We start from the raw sequence: 16,979 nt of genomic DNA on the forward strand, positions 1-16,979 counted from the left end.
TCTCTCTGTGCGACTCTGATTTTGCGCCATCTTCTGTCAGCATTGGAAATCTGTTACATTTTCACAGCTGATTTAGACACTACAAAGGGAAAAAATGTAAACAAACAAATTTTTTTTAAAGCAAAGAATCTAATTTCACCTTAAAATCGACTTCCCAAATAAAAAAATGCGTTCATTATTTCCATTATATGGAAAATATTTAAAAGAATACGCCTTTTTTCACAAAATACTATATGACAATGTTTTCTTTCGATAAATATTGAGCGATGTGAATTCTTGAATGGCACAAACAGCTGTTTTTTCATCTTTCCAGCGGCAGTGAGAACGGACTGATTAGTGAAGGGCTTAAATGTAATGTTAATGTAAAATGTAAATTTTTGGTCTGAGCATGGTATAAGAGATCAATTGCTAAACATTAACAAATTTCATTGGCAATATTGCTAATAATCCAGATTTTCTGCAATCTAAAATTGCCTGTCCAATGCCCCTTTTAATAAATGAAGTTATCATATTTAAGTACGTGTTGAATAGGTTCAATAGGACTTTATACTGTGAACAAAATAAGTTAAGTAATACAATTTGGGAAGGATGGCGCCGAGTTCTAGTGTTCCTCTGCCACGATATGAGCAAGAAATGGGAATTAATGCAGTTTTATTGGGTCCGCCTGGTTCCGGAAAAGGGACACAAGTAAGAGCTCGCATTGAAAGTGATAGTTGATTTAACTTAAGCCGGGTTGCTTTCATCATTTGATTACATAATTTAATTTAAGTTAAATTATAATACAGTCAATGGTTTAAAGATAATGTAAAAAATAAAAAAAGTCGCGGGAAACTAGAATACCATCATACTATTTCAGGTTTAAAATTGGTATAGTTGTATAGAGGATGTTCTCCAGATTAAGAATCAGAGCAACTTATTTAACAAAAAGGTTATGTTATTTTTGTAGTACCATCTCCCGGTTTCGGGGCTAAAATGAGTATGTCCGGATAGAGGAGGTCCTCCAGATCGAGAAAATAACTAACTTATGAACATAAAAAAACTGGTGCGTGGAGTCCCTACGCGTGGATGAAGTGAAACTTCTTAGTGATATTCCAAGAAAAGCATATCATTTTGTATGAAAGAAAACTAGCGGGAGGGAAAGGATAAAAATATGGTGGAGTGACCAACACTTTCTTAAATTCACATACAAGATCATACAGAATTCAATTTGCACCTTCTCTATGCTTTAAGCAGAGAACTTAAAATAATATTTTAGAAGTTATTCAATTTATGATTTTTAGCTTTTGCCATCGTTTTGAAAAGACTCTTGTTGACAAAGGCATGCTCGGCGAGATGTTACGGCGTCTGTTTTTATGAATGAAGCGAGGTCGCTTGTGGAATTTGCGCCTGCGTTTATGAATGAAATCGTTTTTGTTTTAAAATTTACTATATTTGATTAAATATCCAAATTGACTATAAATATTACTATGCATGCCTTCATACAAAATTATACTCATATCATAATTATGTTTACATGTCAATATTGAATTGTTGAGGACAAAACGCAAAAGCATCCATACATATGTACTTTGCACATACAAGCGATTCCCTGGTTGAAAGCAAAAATTTAAACAAACAAAACGAAGTTCTTTTATATAATCATGGGCATGCATACATATATTTATGTCTCTTCATATCTCTGCTTGGGCATACAAGCCACGTCATCATATGCCGAAAATTCATATATTTATTTCTCTTCATGTTATCTGTTTGAGTAAGGGAGAACTGTTAAAAATGTTAACATTTCACAGCGTGAGTTCTGTGGTAGTGAGGTGAATTCCTTACTGCAAATCTAACAAATGTTCGCTGTCGAACCTGCACCTTCTCTATGCTTTAAGGTCTCTGCTTTACTTTCATTCTCTCTCTTTCTCGCACTCTATCTTTCTCTGTTGCTCTTCACCTTCCGAGTTGAATCGTTAAACGCTATTCCCACTCCACTGAGGCGTTAAACATTTAATGCAATCATTTCCGAAGTCGCCTAAAAAGTTAAACTTAAAAAAATAATACCTCAATGGCAGGAAATAAATAACACATTAGTTTTCCGCGTAGAATTCCTTTCTGCATTGGAGGCCGCGCTTCTAAAAAATAACTAGTAAAATCGGGGACCTCGTGGTTAAAATGGGTATTTATGGATAGAGGAGGATCTCCATATCGAGAAAATATATTCATATAATTGCCGCTGACTTATGGCTTTTCAGATATTTGAGATATATAAATCTGATAACACTAATTTTTTGTTGGTAACCATTTTCTTATTATATGAATAAATAGATTTCAACGAAAGAAAGTGACTGTATCACAGTACAGAGTGGCAAAGTTAATGTTTTTTTTTAATAAAAATTAATATTAGTAACAAAAACTTCCAAAGGCAAACAACTATCTTTTCATTATTCGTTATATGTCATTTTATTGGCAATATTAGTATTTTGTATGACCACCCTTGGATTCAAGTGACGCAAACTTAAGGTACGTTATTAGAGTTCATTAAAACTCCTCATAAAAAAATTATAAAAGGTATATTTTTCATTTTTGCAACATTTTTTCAAAATACCTCCGTCTTTAAAACTAAACTAAAACGGAGTTTTTTCGATGTCTGAATGAAAAGACAGAAGCTCGAATCTTAAATAATTAAAATATGTACTTATTAAAGTGAATCCAAGGATATGTTTTGTTCGTCGAACTTAGTAACCCGAATAAAATATTTAGACAGATTTTCTTAAGATATCAAAAATTTTAAAGTGAAATAAGCATTGAATACGAATGATTCTTTCTTAGCAAAATATATTATATTATTTTTTCTCTTCTATATAGTATTTATGTATATATATTTTTTTTTTGTTTTTTTTCTTTTTTTAATAAGTATACATGTATTTATTTGAAATCTATCAATTGACAACCAGCAAATTTTTTAAATACATTAATAGTGACAGGATTGATTGTTCTCCATTGAGACTAATCAATATTTTCTTAAATTGTTTTATTTTCTTAAAATCTTTCTAAAACTACTTAAAATCTATATGGAAGATCCAAAATGTGAGTTCGTTTTAAGCGCCTATTTTAAAGGTTACTGAAAGCATATTTGTATTTTTATAGAATTTTAGAATTAATTTACTAAACCAATATGTTATTTTAATAACTAAAATTGATACCATATGAAAATAAATAATGTGAATAACTGAAAGATTTTCCATGTGGATAAATCTTAACAGTTTTCGTTGTCAGCTAACTTTTTAATACACAATATTTTCATTTTGTAGGCTCCAATACTAAAAGAAAAGTTTTGTGTATGCCATTTGTCAACTGGCGATATGCTTCGAGCTGAAATATCTTCGGGGTCCAAATTAGGAACAGAATTAAAAAAGGTAATGGATGAGGGGAAGCTAGTTTCCGATGAACTAGTTGTGGATATGATTGACAGCAATTTAGACAAGCCAGAGTGTCGAAATGGATTTCTCTTGGACGGTTTTCCCCGTACCGTTATTCAAGCACAAAAGGTAAGATTACAATTAAATAAGCATTACTACTTAAAAGCAATATCTTCTCCTTTACTCGCATAAAAAAAAGCTTAAGCGGTTATAACCGAGTTACAACAGCGCGCTAAAAGTTTCTTCTTTTTGCAATGTGGCGCCAATTGGAGATTCCAAGCGAAGCCAGTGCCTTTTCCACCTGGTCTTTACAACGGAGTGGACGTCTTTCTCTGCTTTACCGGCGTGTATTGCTTCGAATACTTTCAGATCTGGAGTGTTTTCGGCCATTCGGAAAACATGACCTAGTCAGCGTAGCCGGTGTCTTAATTCACTGAACTATGTCATCATATATCTCATGAAGCTCATCGTTCCATCAAATGCGATATTCGCCGTGGCCAACGCGCAAAAGATCATAAATCGACGACTCATCAGATGTTGTTAATGAGTGTCTTATAGAGCTTTGTTTTTGTTCGTGGAGAGAGGACTTTACTTCTCAATTGCCTACTTTCAAGATGGACGAAATTATCTATTATCTTCGAAGTTATGACTGTCAATAGTGACGTGGGAGCCTAGTTGCGAGTGCGACGACTGTTTGATGATAACTGCGCGGTTGTTGAGGTCAATGATATCAATATCATCGGCGTACGCCAGCAGCTTTACACTCATGTACATACGATTTTCACATTTTGGCTGGGGCAACTCTCATAGGTGCGCTCCAAGCGCTCATAGAAAGCATCTTTGGTCACATCGTATTTCTCTTCTGTCGGGGTGTAGGCGCAAATCAGCGATATGTTGAAGAACTGCACTTTTAGGCGGATTGTGGCTAGACTTTCATCCACCGGAGTGAATGCCATTACTCGGCGATGGAATCTCTCCTTCACCACGAATCCCACACCGAATTTGGGCTTCTTTATATACTCACTGTAGTAAATGCCACAAATACCTACTGTCAGCATTTGTTTTCACGAGGACATCAACCAGCTGGGCAGTGGCACCTTCCCAGTTAAAGGACCGGACATTCCAAGTGCATGCCCTCAAATCGTAATCCTTAATGCGTTTGCCGTGGTCTCTCATCCGATGCTGTTGATTAGTTTTTATTGGAGCTTCTTTTACGTGGCGGGTTCCAAACCCAGTGGACAACCCTGAGTAGGGAAGGTTCGCCTCACTTTGGCTCGCCTTCAAACCGATGTTCTTTGGTTACCCATAGGATACGTGGTCTAATACCGCAAGTCGTGAGTTGCTTGAGCCATAATACACACATAAGTGAATGGCAATCAGAGAACTTTTCTCACTTGCGTAAACTTCTATACATGAGTCCATCCTCCAAAAAGCAATATCAGTTCATATTCATGTTCATATATAATTAAATATTTCGTAGGTACTTTTAAATACAGTCCTGTTTTAAAGTTATTCAAACTTTAGTCGACTAAATTTTTGCTTTTGTTTTTTAAAAGGTTCCCAAAGTTCGCTTATTTGTGGGTTATTAAGAAGCATTATGTAGCGATATTTCCAGACAACCAGCTTTACTAGGCTGGAAAATAAAAGAGGCATGAGTTTAGGAATGTATAGGGGAGAGTTTAACCGGAAGTCCGCAGAGAGGATATCTGTAAACGCCATACCATAGTAATATGCGGGTGGTGTAATTCAAACTTTGCCCATTTATCGTGCAGAATACCAAAAGAGGATCATTTAACAAGCAGAATGCCAAGTGGTGGACATTGAAGCCGCCTAATAGCGAACAGGGTGCACCTTAAAACAGCAATCCTATATTTGGGTGATATTCAGTTGTGCAACTTGGAACTGAGTTAGAGCTTAACATTCCTTTATGGGATATTAATTCCCTTAAGAATGCTATGTTAACAATTATCTCAATCCTTTACAATGATTTTATTTTTAATGTGTTGTAATTTATTTAACAAATATTTCTTAAACATTAGGAGACGGTACGGCCGTTCATTTTGGTCACCCTTTACATTTCTTACCCGTGTTTATCTTAACCCTGTAAGTTTGGATGATTTGGCTGGAACTTGTAGTTTTTTTTTTGCTAATGTGAAAACATGCTGCCCAATAGCACGTTCGGTGATCGGGTCCTGTCGTCCGTATGGATGAACACACTGCAGCTCTGAAAGTATTCGACGCAGTACTCGCTAGGGAAGTAGAGGAAGAGGAATGCCTCCACTCCGTTGGAGAGATCAGGTGGAGAAGGACCTGGCAGCTCTTGGTATAATTGGCGGCAAATTGCTAAAAGAAGAAACTATTGACACGCTATTTTTAACTCGGCTATAATCGCGTAAGCTGTGTATACGCCATTAAGGAAGAATTTATAAGCTAAATACGATTTTTCGCCGGCTTTACCGAATTCAAGAACTTTTATACAACGCGCAGACATTTGTATCGATGTTTCAAGATATTTTTTAACATAAATTAAATTAAAATACAAGTTTTCCGAAAAAATTTAAAATAAAATGTTATGTGTACAACTAAGTTCCCACTGTTGGTCAATAGATAGCGATAGCAGTAAGTGGTGATCGATTTTGATAAATCTAAAACATAATAAATAATGTCATATACTTCTGGTTATGTCCGATTTTCCGGCAAATAATCATCATTGTCATTCAATTAAACAAATCGGCGGGTGAAGCTTTTCAGGAACTCTTAGTCGTATAGTTTATTTCAGACTGAAGGCTAAATTCGAATATATGTACACATATATAAAAGAGAGTCTTGTTGCTCGCTGGCAACGGGATTTTACAGTTACGAATATTGCGGGAGTAAATGCCTGCTATGCTTCTTGTCCAAAACTATAGCTTTGATCCCGAATACTCTTAGATGGCTCACCGTTGGCTTTTTGCCAGTCCACGACTCGAATGGTGTCATGTCCTCTAAGGCAGATGTTTCCGAACGGTTCCTGAGGTATGTAACCGTGGTAATAGCTTCTGCCCAGAAACCGTCATTCAGACCAGCATGTATGTAAAATCATACTTCGCGCCATCTCAACCAATATTCCGTTCGCGCGCTCAGCTACACCATTTTGTTGAGGTGTGTGTGGTACATTAAGCTGCCTTTTAATATCATTGCTTGCCAGGAGTTGTTCAAAAGCGCTACTCAAATACTCACGTCCGTTGTCGCATCTCAGACACTTTATTATACCCTGAACAGGATATATTAAGTTTGTCACGAAGTAGTAGTAGTAGTAGTATATATACGAGTATAAATGCTGAGTCGATTTAGCCATTTAGCAGCTCATTTGTCGGAACTGCCAATATCGGAGCACTATAACATATAGCAGCCCTATAAACTGAACGATCGGAATCAAGTTCTTGTATGGAAAACTTTCGCATTTGACGTGGTATCTTCACGAAATTTGGCATGGATTACTGCTTAAGGTAACAATATAATCTCCAAAAAATTGTTCACGAAACGTTACTAACAGAAATGCACCTGTGAAGGGTATTTAGGTTCGGTGCAACCGAAGTTAACGTTTTTTCTTGTTTTTTTTACAGTCTGCCTTGAACACTTTAAATTTTTCGAATATTTCGTCGCGAGTTTTCAAGAAGCTTACATATGTACGTGCATCCCGATTTATCGTTAATGAATGTTACGAAATATCGTGCTCCTCTTTGTGAGGATTTATTCATTGGTCCACGAATGTCTGTATGCACCAGATCCAACACGTCTTTGCTGTTTCCAAACCATGCACCAGATTATTACTAATCATTTTGTTCAGACTACCAAAGTTTAAATGTCCAAACCTACTGTGCCACTTCATTATATCAGTCAAATTAGACTGTGCACCAAAACGCTTATTGTCGTTTGTCTCTAATAAAAGCAAATCTTGCTACGCTTTAGCCATTAAGATCACTTCACCGTCTTGATTTTGAATGCTCACACTTTCGTGTTCAAACACGATACTGAACCCTTTCTGTATTACCAAGTCAACCGTACTTTCACGCCAAGTATTCAATTTAATCGCACTGTACCGCGTCCACTTGCTACAATATAATTGTTTCCAGCTAAAATAACTTTTGTTTGGCAATTCTTTGAAATGTGTCCACAGCGACCACACGACTAGCAACTTACGTTTTTCCTTTGTTGTCCATCTTTAACGATCTGTTTATTTTCGCTTCGCGAAGAGAACATTTTTTGCTCTCCTTGTTGTTCGCTTTGTTCCTTACGCCTTTCACTCTATTCGAGCAATTTAATTTTTAACGCACTTAATGCCGGCAAAGAATAATGTGATTCAATTGCTACCACGAAATTACAAACACTTTTCGGCCAGTTCGCCCCATAACTCTGCATGTATGACACGCTTTTCATCTGTACGACCCACGTGCTGTGATTGGTGTCATCCAGCTTCTCAATCGAATGCATAACGGAACTCATGTTGCCTTCTAACTCGAAATTTCACTTAGTCACTTAGTTATTAGTTTTTTTCTACAATTCTAATTTATAGTTTTCTATTTTTATTGAATTTAACAAACTAATTAATCAGATTTGATAGATGTCGCTTGCAGTCTGTCGCGCTCTATGTGTTCAGCACATGACAGCTAAATTCGAATATACACATACATCTATCAAATCTTTTTTGAAAATTACTCACCTCCTTTTATTAAAAACTAACATTAATTACTCATCTACTATAAATCTATTAAAAACACAAAAATCTATTAAAAACTAACAAAATTCAACTATAAGAGTGTTATGATATCTAAATATTTTTTTTTTTTATTTTTTAAATTCATTGAAGTTTATTAAGAAAAATTTCGCTGGGTGATCTCTATATATCATTTTATTTGCGACGGTACCATTATGAAATAACAGATAAAAACAACAGTTAATAAACTGAAGTTGCTCATAGGCAACGTTGGGGTAGAAAATGTTATTGAAATGAATGGGTCAATTTATCCGATTTATTCCGATTTTATTCCGAAAAAGATTTTTACACATGGCATAGCCCTATCTATATTATTTAACGATACTCGTTATGATAGTTGATTTTTTAGCATAAATATCGGTTAAATCGCGAAATATCTCAAGAAAATTAAGTGCGAATGTTTTAACTTTTACTTTGCAAAGTTCTTTTTTAATTAGAAGCCAAAAAATTTAAAATTATATGAGTTGTAATTCATTAACCACTATTTGATACACGTTTTAGCTCGATGACCTACTTGCCAAGAGAAATACAAATCTCGATGCCGTAGTTGAATTCTCTATAGATGACAGTTTGCTAGTACGAAGAATAACGGGACGATTAATTCACCCTTCAAGTGGCCGATCATATCACGAAGAATTCGCTCCACCGAAAAACAAAATGCGTGACGACGTAAGTTCCTTAAGTTCTTAATGAAAAGAAAACTAAATTTAAAATTAAATTAATTATAATAAAATTACGTTTAACTTAGGTAACTGGTGAACCTCTAGTACGACGCAGTGACGATAATGCAGAAGCCTTAAAAAAACGATTGGAAGCATATCATAAGCAAACCAAACCATTGGTTGATTACTACGCAGTAAGAGGCCTACATTTTAAAATTGATGCAGCACAAAAGGCCAGCGATGTGTTTTCACGCATTGACAACATATTCACAAATCAACGTAGATCAAGAGAGTCTTTATGAAATGAGTTAATAAAGTCTAACAAATCCAAAATAACCATTTTTGTAACCACGTTAGCTATAAGTAAATGTACAAAGGTTTAAATTAAAAAATAAAGCTCTTAAAACAAGTCTTGCTCAAACGAAAAATACTCAAACTTTCTTTAAGTAGTATATGGTTAATTTTGAAAACGTCACGCATCTCGAACATTTGGCATTGCATAATGTTTACAAGCGTACTTCAATCGGGGTGTTGCTTTTTGCTATGTTTATATTGTAATAGTCAATCACACGCAATTTTGCTTTCGTCTATCCCGATTTCCGCATTGATGCATTACGCTCTCAGCCGATAAAACTAACAGTAAAATGTTGGTTCTTTGCAGAAGGCTAATGGCACTATTCTAAGAAAACCTCACAACTGGTTTGTGAGGTTGTTCTTGCTCAAACCACATAAGAAAAAAACACAATTAACTCACCACAGTGAGGTGAAAAGCACTTTGCTGTGAACTAGCCGTTTTATATATACACACAAAACAAAATAAGGAAATGCACAACTAAGAGAAGTAAGCAATTTTGTAAATTTATTAAATTTGGTGGAAATATAATAATTAATTTATTTTTAGGAATTCTAAATTTGAAAGGACAAATTCAAAAACCAATATGTTTTTTCCACAAACAGTCGTTAACTCACTGGAAACACCAGTAGCGTTGCAGAGCGCGTAAAATTAAGGCCCACACGCAAATAACTAGTGGATGACCTCCAGCCTAGACCTAGTTTGTTTGAGCTGAGCGAAGCAGATGTGTGATGAAACGGGAGAAATTTTTTAAGTACAAAAAGGATGAATATATATTAACATATAATTAGTAATTTATATTTTATTTCCAAGAATGTTCAAAATAACAAAAAACAAATGCTTCGAGTGGTTAGTGGATTTTATGCAGAAAGTCACTCAAATTGCTGGAGGAATGCCACCTTTTAGATAAAACAAAAAGAGGTCTAGTGGATCAGCTTTGCGAACGAGATAAATAGTTTTGAACCAACACAAAGGACAGGAAAAGAGTGGCACTGTGTAATGTTTTCATTCTTCTTCTTAATTGGCGTAGACACCGCTTACGCGATTATAGCCGAGTTAACAACAGCGCGCCAGTCGTTTCTTCTTTTCGCTACCAGGTCCTTCTCCACTTGGTCCTTCCAACGGAGTGGAGGTCTTCCTCTTCCTCTGCTTCCCCCGGCGGGTACTGCGTCGAATACTTTCAGAGCTGGAGTGTTTTCGTCCATCCGGACAACATGACCTAGCCAGCGTAGCCGCTGTCTTTTAATTCGCTGAACTATGTCGATGTCGTCGTATATCTCGTACAGCTCATCGTTCCATCGAATGCGTTATTCGCCGTGGCCAACGCGCAAAGGACGAATCTTTCGCAGAACTTTTCTCTCGAAATCTCGCAACGTCGACTCATCAGTTGTTGACATCGTCCAAGCCTCTGCACCATATAGCAGGACGGGAATGATGAGTGACTTATAGAGTTTGGTTTTTGTTTGTTGAGAGAGGACTTTGCTTCTCAATTGCCTACTTAGTCCGAAGTAGCACCTGTTGGCAAGAGTTATCCGGCGTTGGATTTCTAGGCTGACATTGTTGGTGGTGTTTACGCTGGTTCCAAGATAGACGAAATTATCTACAACTTCAAAGTTATGACTGTCAACAGTGACGTGCCAGTGCCAAGAGTCCGAGAGTGCGACGGCTGTTTGTTTGATGACAGCAGATATTTCCTCGTTCACTACTAGACCCATTTGCTTCCTTGTTTGCAAGTCATCCAGTCTGGAAGCAGAACCTGCGTTGTGTCGAGGCCCGATTATCTATATCGACGGCTCGGACAGGTCCTTCCCAATTGACGGACTTTCTCTATTTAGTGCTTACACAGGCGTATTAGTTTTGCTGAGATACCAAATTCAAACATCGCGGCATAAAGGCAGTTCCCTTTCGTGCTGTCAAAAGAAGCTATGAAATCGAAGAAAAGGTGGTGTGTGACGATTCTCTTTACACGGGGCTTTTCCAAGATTTAAGGCATGGTGAATATCTGGTCGGTTGTTGATTTGCCATGTCTAAAGCCACACTGATAAGGTCCAATCAGCTTGTTGACGGTGGGCTTTAATCTTTTACACAATACGCTCGATAGAACCTTATATGCATGCTTTCGTCCGACCATATTTTACAAAGAAGCTGATGCATGCTTCTTCTCAGTTCTTCGCCGCCGTGTTTGAATAGCTCGGCCTGCAATCCGTCGGCCCCTGCCGCTTTGTTGTTCTTCAGGCGGGCAATTGCTATTCGAACTTCTTCATGGTCGGGTAATGGAACGTCTGCTCCATCGTCATCGATTGGGGAATCGGGTTCGCCTTCTCTTGGTGTTGTGCGTTCACTGCCATTCAGCAGGCTTGAGAAGTGTTCCCTCCATTATCTAAGTATGCTCTGGGCATCGGTGACTAGATCACCTTTGGGGGTTCTACAAGAGTATGCTCCGGTCGTGAAACCTTCTGTAAGCCGCCTCATTTTTTCGTAGAAATTTCGAGCATTACCCCTGTCGGCCAGCTTATCAAGCTCTTCCTACTCACGCATTTCGGCCTCCTTTGTTTTCTATCTGCAAATGCGTCTCGCTTCCCTCTTCAATTCTCGGTATCTATCCCATCCCGCACGTGTTGTTGTCGATCGTAACGTTGCGAGGTAGGCAGCCTGTTTTCTCTCCGCTGCGAGACGGCACTCCTCGTCGTACCAGCTATTCTTTTGCACTTTCCGAAAACCAATGGTTTCGGTTGCAGCTGTACATAAAGAGTTTGAAATGCCGTCCCTTATACCGAGTTGTTGACGAGTACTCTCAGAGAGCAGGAGTGTAAGCCGAGTAGAAAATCTTTCGGCTGTCTGTTGTGATTGCAACTTCTCGACGTCGAACCTTCCTTTTGTTTGTTGGCGCGCGTTTTTTGCTGCATAGAGGCGGGTGCGAATCTTAGCTGCAACAAGATAGTGCTCCGAGTCGATGTTAGGACCTCGGAGCGCACGCACATCTAAAACACTGGCGACGTGTCTTCCGTCTATCACAACATGATCGATCTGGTTGGTAATTTTTCGATCCGGAGACAGCCAGGTAGATTGATGAATCTTTTTATGCTGGAATCTAGTACTGCAGATACCCATATTTCGGGCCCCGTTGAAGTCAATCAGCCTCAACCGATTTGGGGATGCTTCGTTGTGGAGGCTAAATTTACCAACCGTAGTGCCAAACATACTTTCATTGCCCACCCTGGCGTTAAAGTCGCCAAGCACGATTTTGACATCGTGGCGCTCCAAGCACTCATAAAAGGCATCTTTGGTCACATCGTCTTTCTCCTACGTCGGGGCGTGGGCGCAAATCAGCGATATGTTGAAGAACCTCGCTTTGATGCGGATTGTGGCTAGACGTTCATTCACCGGAGTGAATGATAGTACTCGGCGACGGAGTCTCTCTCCCACCATGAATCCCACACCAAACTTGCGCTCCTTTATATGGCCACTGTAGTAAATGCCTCAAGGACCCACTCGTCTCTGTCCTTAACCCGTCCATCGCATTTCTTGGACGGCGGTGATGTCAGCCTTCACTTTAACAAGGACCTCAACCAGCTGGCCAGCGGCACCTTCCCCATTAAAGGACCGGGCATTCCAGTTGCATGCCCTCAATTCGTAGATCTTATTTCGTCCACGTCGTCCACCATGGTCGTCATCAGAAGGGGGGTCTCTCAGGCCGAGGTTTTTTCATTGGAGTGTTTTTTTTTACGTGGCCAAACCCAGCGCACAACCCTATGTAGGGGATGTTTCGCCTTCTCACATTAGCTCGCCTTCAAACGGATGTTCTTAGGCCACCCAGAGGATACTTGGTCAAAGACCGGAAGTTGTGAGCTGCTTGAGTCATATGTAAAACAATCGTTTCTGGCCACTCCCAAGTGAATGGCGATCAGTAAACTTTCCTCACTTGCGTGAACTTCTACTCATGACTCCATCCTCCATTTTCATTACATACAACAATATTTAGCAATTTATGTACATATATCCAGAAATATCATAAATTTTCGAGCAACGTTGGAAGGCCTTCATTAAAATGTTCCTCGACCGCTATGGCATACCTCTTTCTTGATATAGATATTCTGTATTGATATAACATGCAATCCCTTCTGCGACAACATCCTCCAGCAAAGAACCGAAGCACTACGGAAAGTTTTAAAATAGGAGGCACAGGAGATGACCGGTAATTCAAGAACAAAATGCTGTTTTGAAATGTTAAAAGGACGACAGTACAAATGAAAAAATTAAAAGGAAAGTGTTAATAGATTACCGAAATCCACTTGAAGAAATAGGGGAATAAGCCTGCATTTACTTGTAGTTACATACAGTGGACCAATAAAGTTTACATACACCTAGTTCTATTAAATTACGACACGTTTATTTGTTACAAAATGAATAAATTTTGTGGTTTTTTCTATCCATTTTAAGATATGTATATTTAATATTAAATATAGCATATCAAAAATTTTTTTTTTAACACAAATAAAAAAAATTAATGCGAAATCTTAAAATGCGCCTAAATCATATCAAAAAAGTTTACGTACACCAATGATAATTTATATAAATCAAAAGTAATTACAATAGTTTTAGCGGTTTTTGGCCTACATTTTGTTGCTATTATTGTCCCTAGATGTCGATGCTCCCCACTCGATGTCTAGTATTATTTCCGGATATTTTGACCCACTAATTCGACGATCCAGTTCTTTGCCCTTATTTTGATGAAATTCGATGTTTTCGAATACGATTTGCCAAAAAGTTCCAGATATTTTGAATAGGATTAATGTATAGTGATTGCGGGACCTATGGAGTTATTTTTATTTCCATAATGACCCTGCACGTCTACGTACTAATCCAAAAAATCTGTAATTTTGGTTTGTTTACATTTTCATCTGTCAATATGAGGTTTCTCGCTATTGCCAACTACTTTTTTTTGGAAACAATCTAGCTATTGTGCGTCTAGTTGAATATACAAGCTATGATAGCTTATGACCAGCCAACGTAATTATGTTGGGATAAGCGTCCTCAACATCGCGTATAAGGTTCTATCGAGCGTGTTGTGTGAAAGATTAAAGCCCACCGTCAGCGAAGTGATTGGACCGTATCAGTGTGGCTTTGGATATGGCAAATCAACAACAGACCAGATATTCACCATGCACCAATTTTTGGAAAGGATCCGTCAAAGGAGAATCGAAACACACCACCTCTTCGTCGATTTCAAAGCTGCTTTCGACAGCACGAAAAGGAGCTGCTCTTATGCCGCGATGTCTGAATTTGGTATATCCGTAAAACTAATTCGGCTGTGCTGTTGAGCAACGCCAAAAGCTCCGTCAGGATTCGGAAGGACCTCTCCGAGCCGTTCGATATAGATATCATCGGCCTCGACACCCGCGTCGTTAGTTCTGCTTCTCCAGACTGGATAAGGAAGCAAAGCAAATGGGTCTAGTAGTGAACGAGGGCAAGGCGAAATATCTCCTGTCATCAAACAAACAGCCGTCGCACTCGCGAATTGTCTCTCACGTCACTGTTGACAGTCATAACTTTGAAGTCGTAGATAATATCGTCTTTCTTCGAACGAGTGTAAATACCACCAACAATGTCGGCCTGGAAATCGAACGCAGGATAACTCTTGCCTACAGGTGGTACTTCGGACTGAGTAGGCAATTAAGAAGTAAAGTCCTCTCTCGACGAACAAAAAACAAACTCTATAAGTCAGTGGTAATTCCCGTCCTGTGGACGATGTCAACAACAGATGAGTCGACGTTGCGAGTTTTCGAGAGAAAAGTACTGCGAAAAATTTATGGTCGCATTCGATGTAACGATGAGCTTTAAGAGATATATGACGACATTGACATAGTTCAGCGAATTAAAAGACAGCGGCTACGCTGGCTGGGTCATGTTGCCCGAATGGACGAAAATACTCCAGCTCTGAAAGTATACGACGCAGTACCCACCGGGGGAAGCAGAGGAAGAGGAAGACCTTAACTCCGTTGGAAATACCAGGAATGTCAAATTGGCGCCACTTGGCGAAAGGAAGAAACGATTGGTGCGCTGTTGTTAACTCGGCTATAATCGCGTAAACGGTGTCTATGCCAATAAAGAAGAAGATACATATGTACTGACCAGCAAACTAGGTTGAATCCACAAAGAGGGAATTCCTCTAAATTTGTGATATGAACATATTTCACAAAAAATAAATCTGACAAGAAAAATTAGGCTCTTTTAAATCGAATAAAATCGTGTAAAAAAAATTAAAAATCGTGCTAAACCAGCACCGGTTAAATTGGACGAAATTATCGAGATTAATTTTTCCTAGAGAAAGTAAACAAAAGAAACTCCGTCCACAACATTTTTTTGATTTGTTTTTTATTAAAAACTAATATCAAAAGTGTTTTCTACATATTTTTTAATATATCTAAGAACGCTTTAGAAGTGTTAAAATTTAAAATTTTTTAAAAATCGCGTCTAAAAATTCCAAACGACGATAAAGAGTGCAGTGGAGTGCAAAATATGGACAAAATTCGCGTGAGTGATATGAATAAGCATTTGTTATGAAAAAATCAATTTGGCATAAATTTGCCTAAACTAATTAGAAAAGAGGATATTCATGACATTATTTTTGTATCAGTATATTACAGAAATATCTATTAAGTTTACGTTAATACATATATTTCTTTAGCTTTCTAAAAAATGTAGATTTAAAAAAGTTTTTTTTTATCTTTCGCGACGAAGAGGTTAGGCCAAATTGAAAGAATTTCCTATAAACATTTTAAGAGACATCCAGTTCAAATTGGGTTAGGTTAACATACAATGCTGAGGTTTCCTTTAAATCGTTTTATTAAACTAGTTTAAAAATATTTTCAAAAGCTTTTGTTTCAATTAACAATACAATTATTTATAATTTTGATTATTTTGTATAAAAAAATTATTGAAGAAAATATAAATAATTGTATTTTTGATGATAAGCAGTTAACAACTTATATATCAAACAAATAACGTATCTTCTTTAATGTGCTACAAAAAAGAAGTATAATTCCCGCTCAATATTAAAAGGCTTATAAAACCACTGATTTTTGCTTCATACATACTACATGCGTATCCTTTCCTCGCACGTTTTGCTCGTTGCGTACGATTAAAAATTATTATTTATTGGACGCGGAGAAACTATTTAATTTTAAAAAAATAATGGAGGTAATGTCTCAATGTGAAACAAAAATTCCAAAAAGATAAATGGGAAAACAATTTTAATATCAAAAAATGTTTATTTTTCTATATTTTCAACTTTCAAAAAGAATGGAAAAAACCGGAACATTTACACTCTTTTTAATTCATTATACTGTAAATATGAGGATGTTACTTCGTCAACGGTTGCCAGAATGTTATATTTTATGAACGTTAACAAGATGTGTTACTTCGGGGCACGCTACCTTTTACTAAAAAAGTTCTTATCAAAAATTTTTTTTTTCTCATGAATTTTGTTTTTAAGTTTTGTAATTTTCATTGGAGGATGGAGTCATGTGTACAAGATCACGCAAGTGAGGAAAGTTCTCTGATCGCCATTCACTTGGCAGTGGCCAGAAACGATTATTTTACATATGGCTTAAGCAGCTCACGATTTCCGGTCTTTGACCAAGTATCCTCTGGATAGCTAAAGAACATCCGTTAGAAGGTAAGCTAAAGTGATAAGTCGAACCATCCCTCCTAAGAGTTGTGCGCTGAGTTTGGGACCTGGCTTCGCTTGGAACATCCGACTGGCGCGCTGTTTAATAAATTTTTTAATTAAAAATACTAATCAA

At 37.5% G+C, this 16,979-nt stretch overlaps 1 protein-coding gene across 1 annotated transcript; it reads left to right on the forward strand.

Annotated features, from left to right (window-relative positions):
• The first annotated feature begins 508 nt into the window (after nt 1-508).
• Nucleotides 509-9,252, forward strand: LOC120771432 (adenylate kinase). The gene is made up of 4 exons (XM_040099428.1): nt 509-687; nt 3,297-3,533; nt 8,662-8,829; nt 8,909-9,252. Exons 1-4 carry the CDS (start codon nt 589-591, stop codon nt 9,122-9,124), a joined length of 720 nt encoding a protein of 239 aa, XP_039955362.1. The 5' UTR covers nt 509-588; the 3' UTR covers nt 9,125-9,252.
• Nucleotides 9,253-16,979: the final 7,727 nt, after the last annotated feature.

The sequence above is a fragment of the Bactrocera tryoni genome, chromosome 3 (assembly GCF_016617805.1).
Source record: "Bactrocera tryoni isolate S06 chromosome 3, CSIRO_BtryS06_freeze2, whole genome shotgun sequence".
NCBI lineage: Eukaryota > Metazoa > Arthropoda > Insecta > Diptera > Tephritidae > Bactrocera > Bactrocera tryoni.

Excerpts from the sequence above, each read along its gene's own strand:
- LOC120771432 (XM_040099428.1), top strand. The coding sequence starts at position 589 with ATGGCGCCGAGTTCTAGTGTTCCTCTGCCACGATATGAGCAAGAAATG. Across the intron at positions 688-3,296 it reads GTTCCGGAAAAGGGACACAA|GCTCCAATACTAAAAGAAAA; the intron begins GTAAGAGCTCGC and ends TTCATTTTGTAG. Across the intron at positions 3,534-8,661 it reads CCGTTATTCAAGCACAAAAG|CTCGATGACCTACTTGCCAA; the intron begins GTAAGATTACAA and ends TACACGTTTTAG.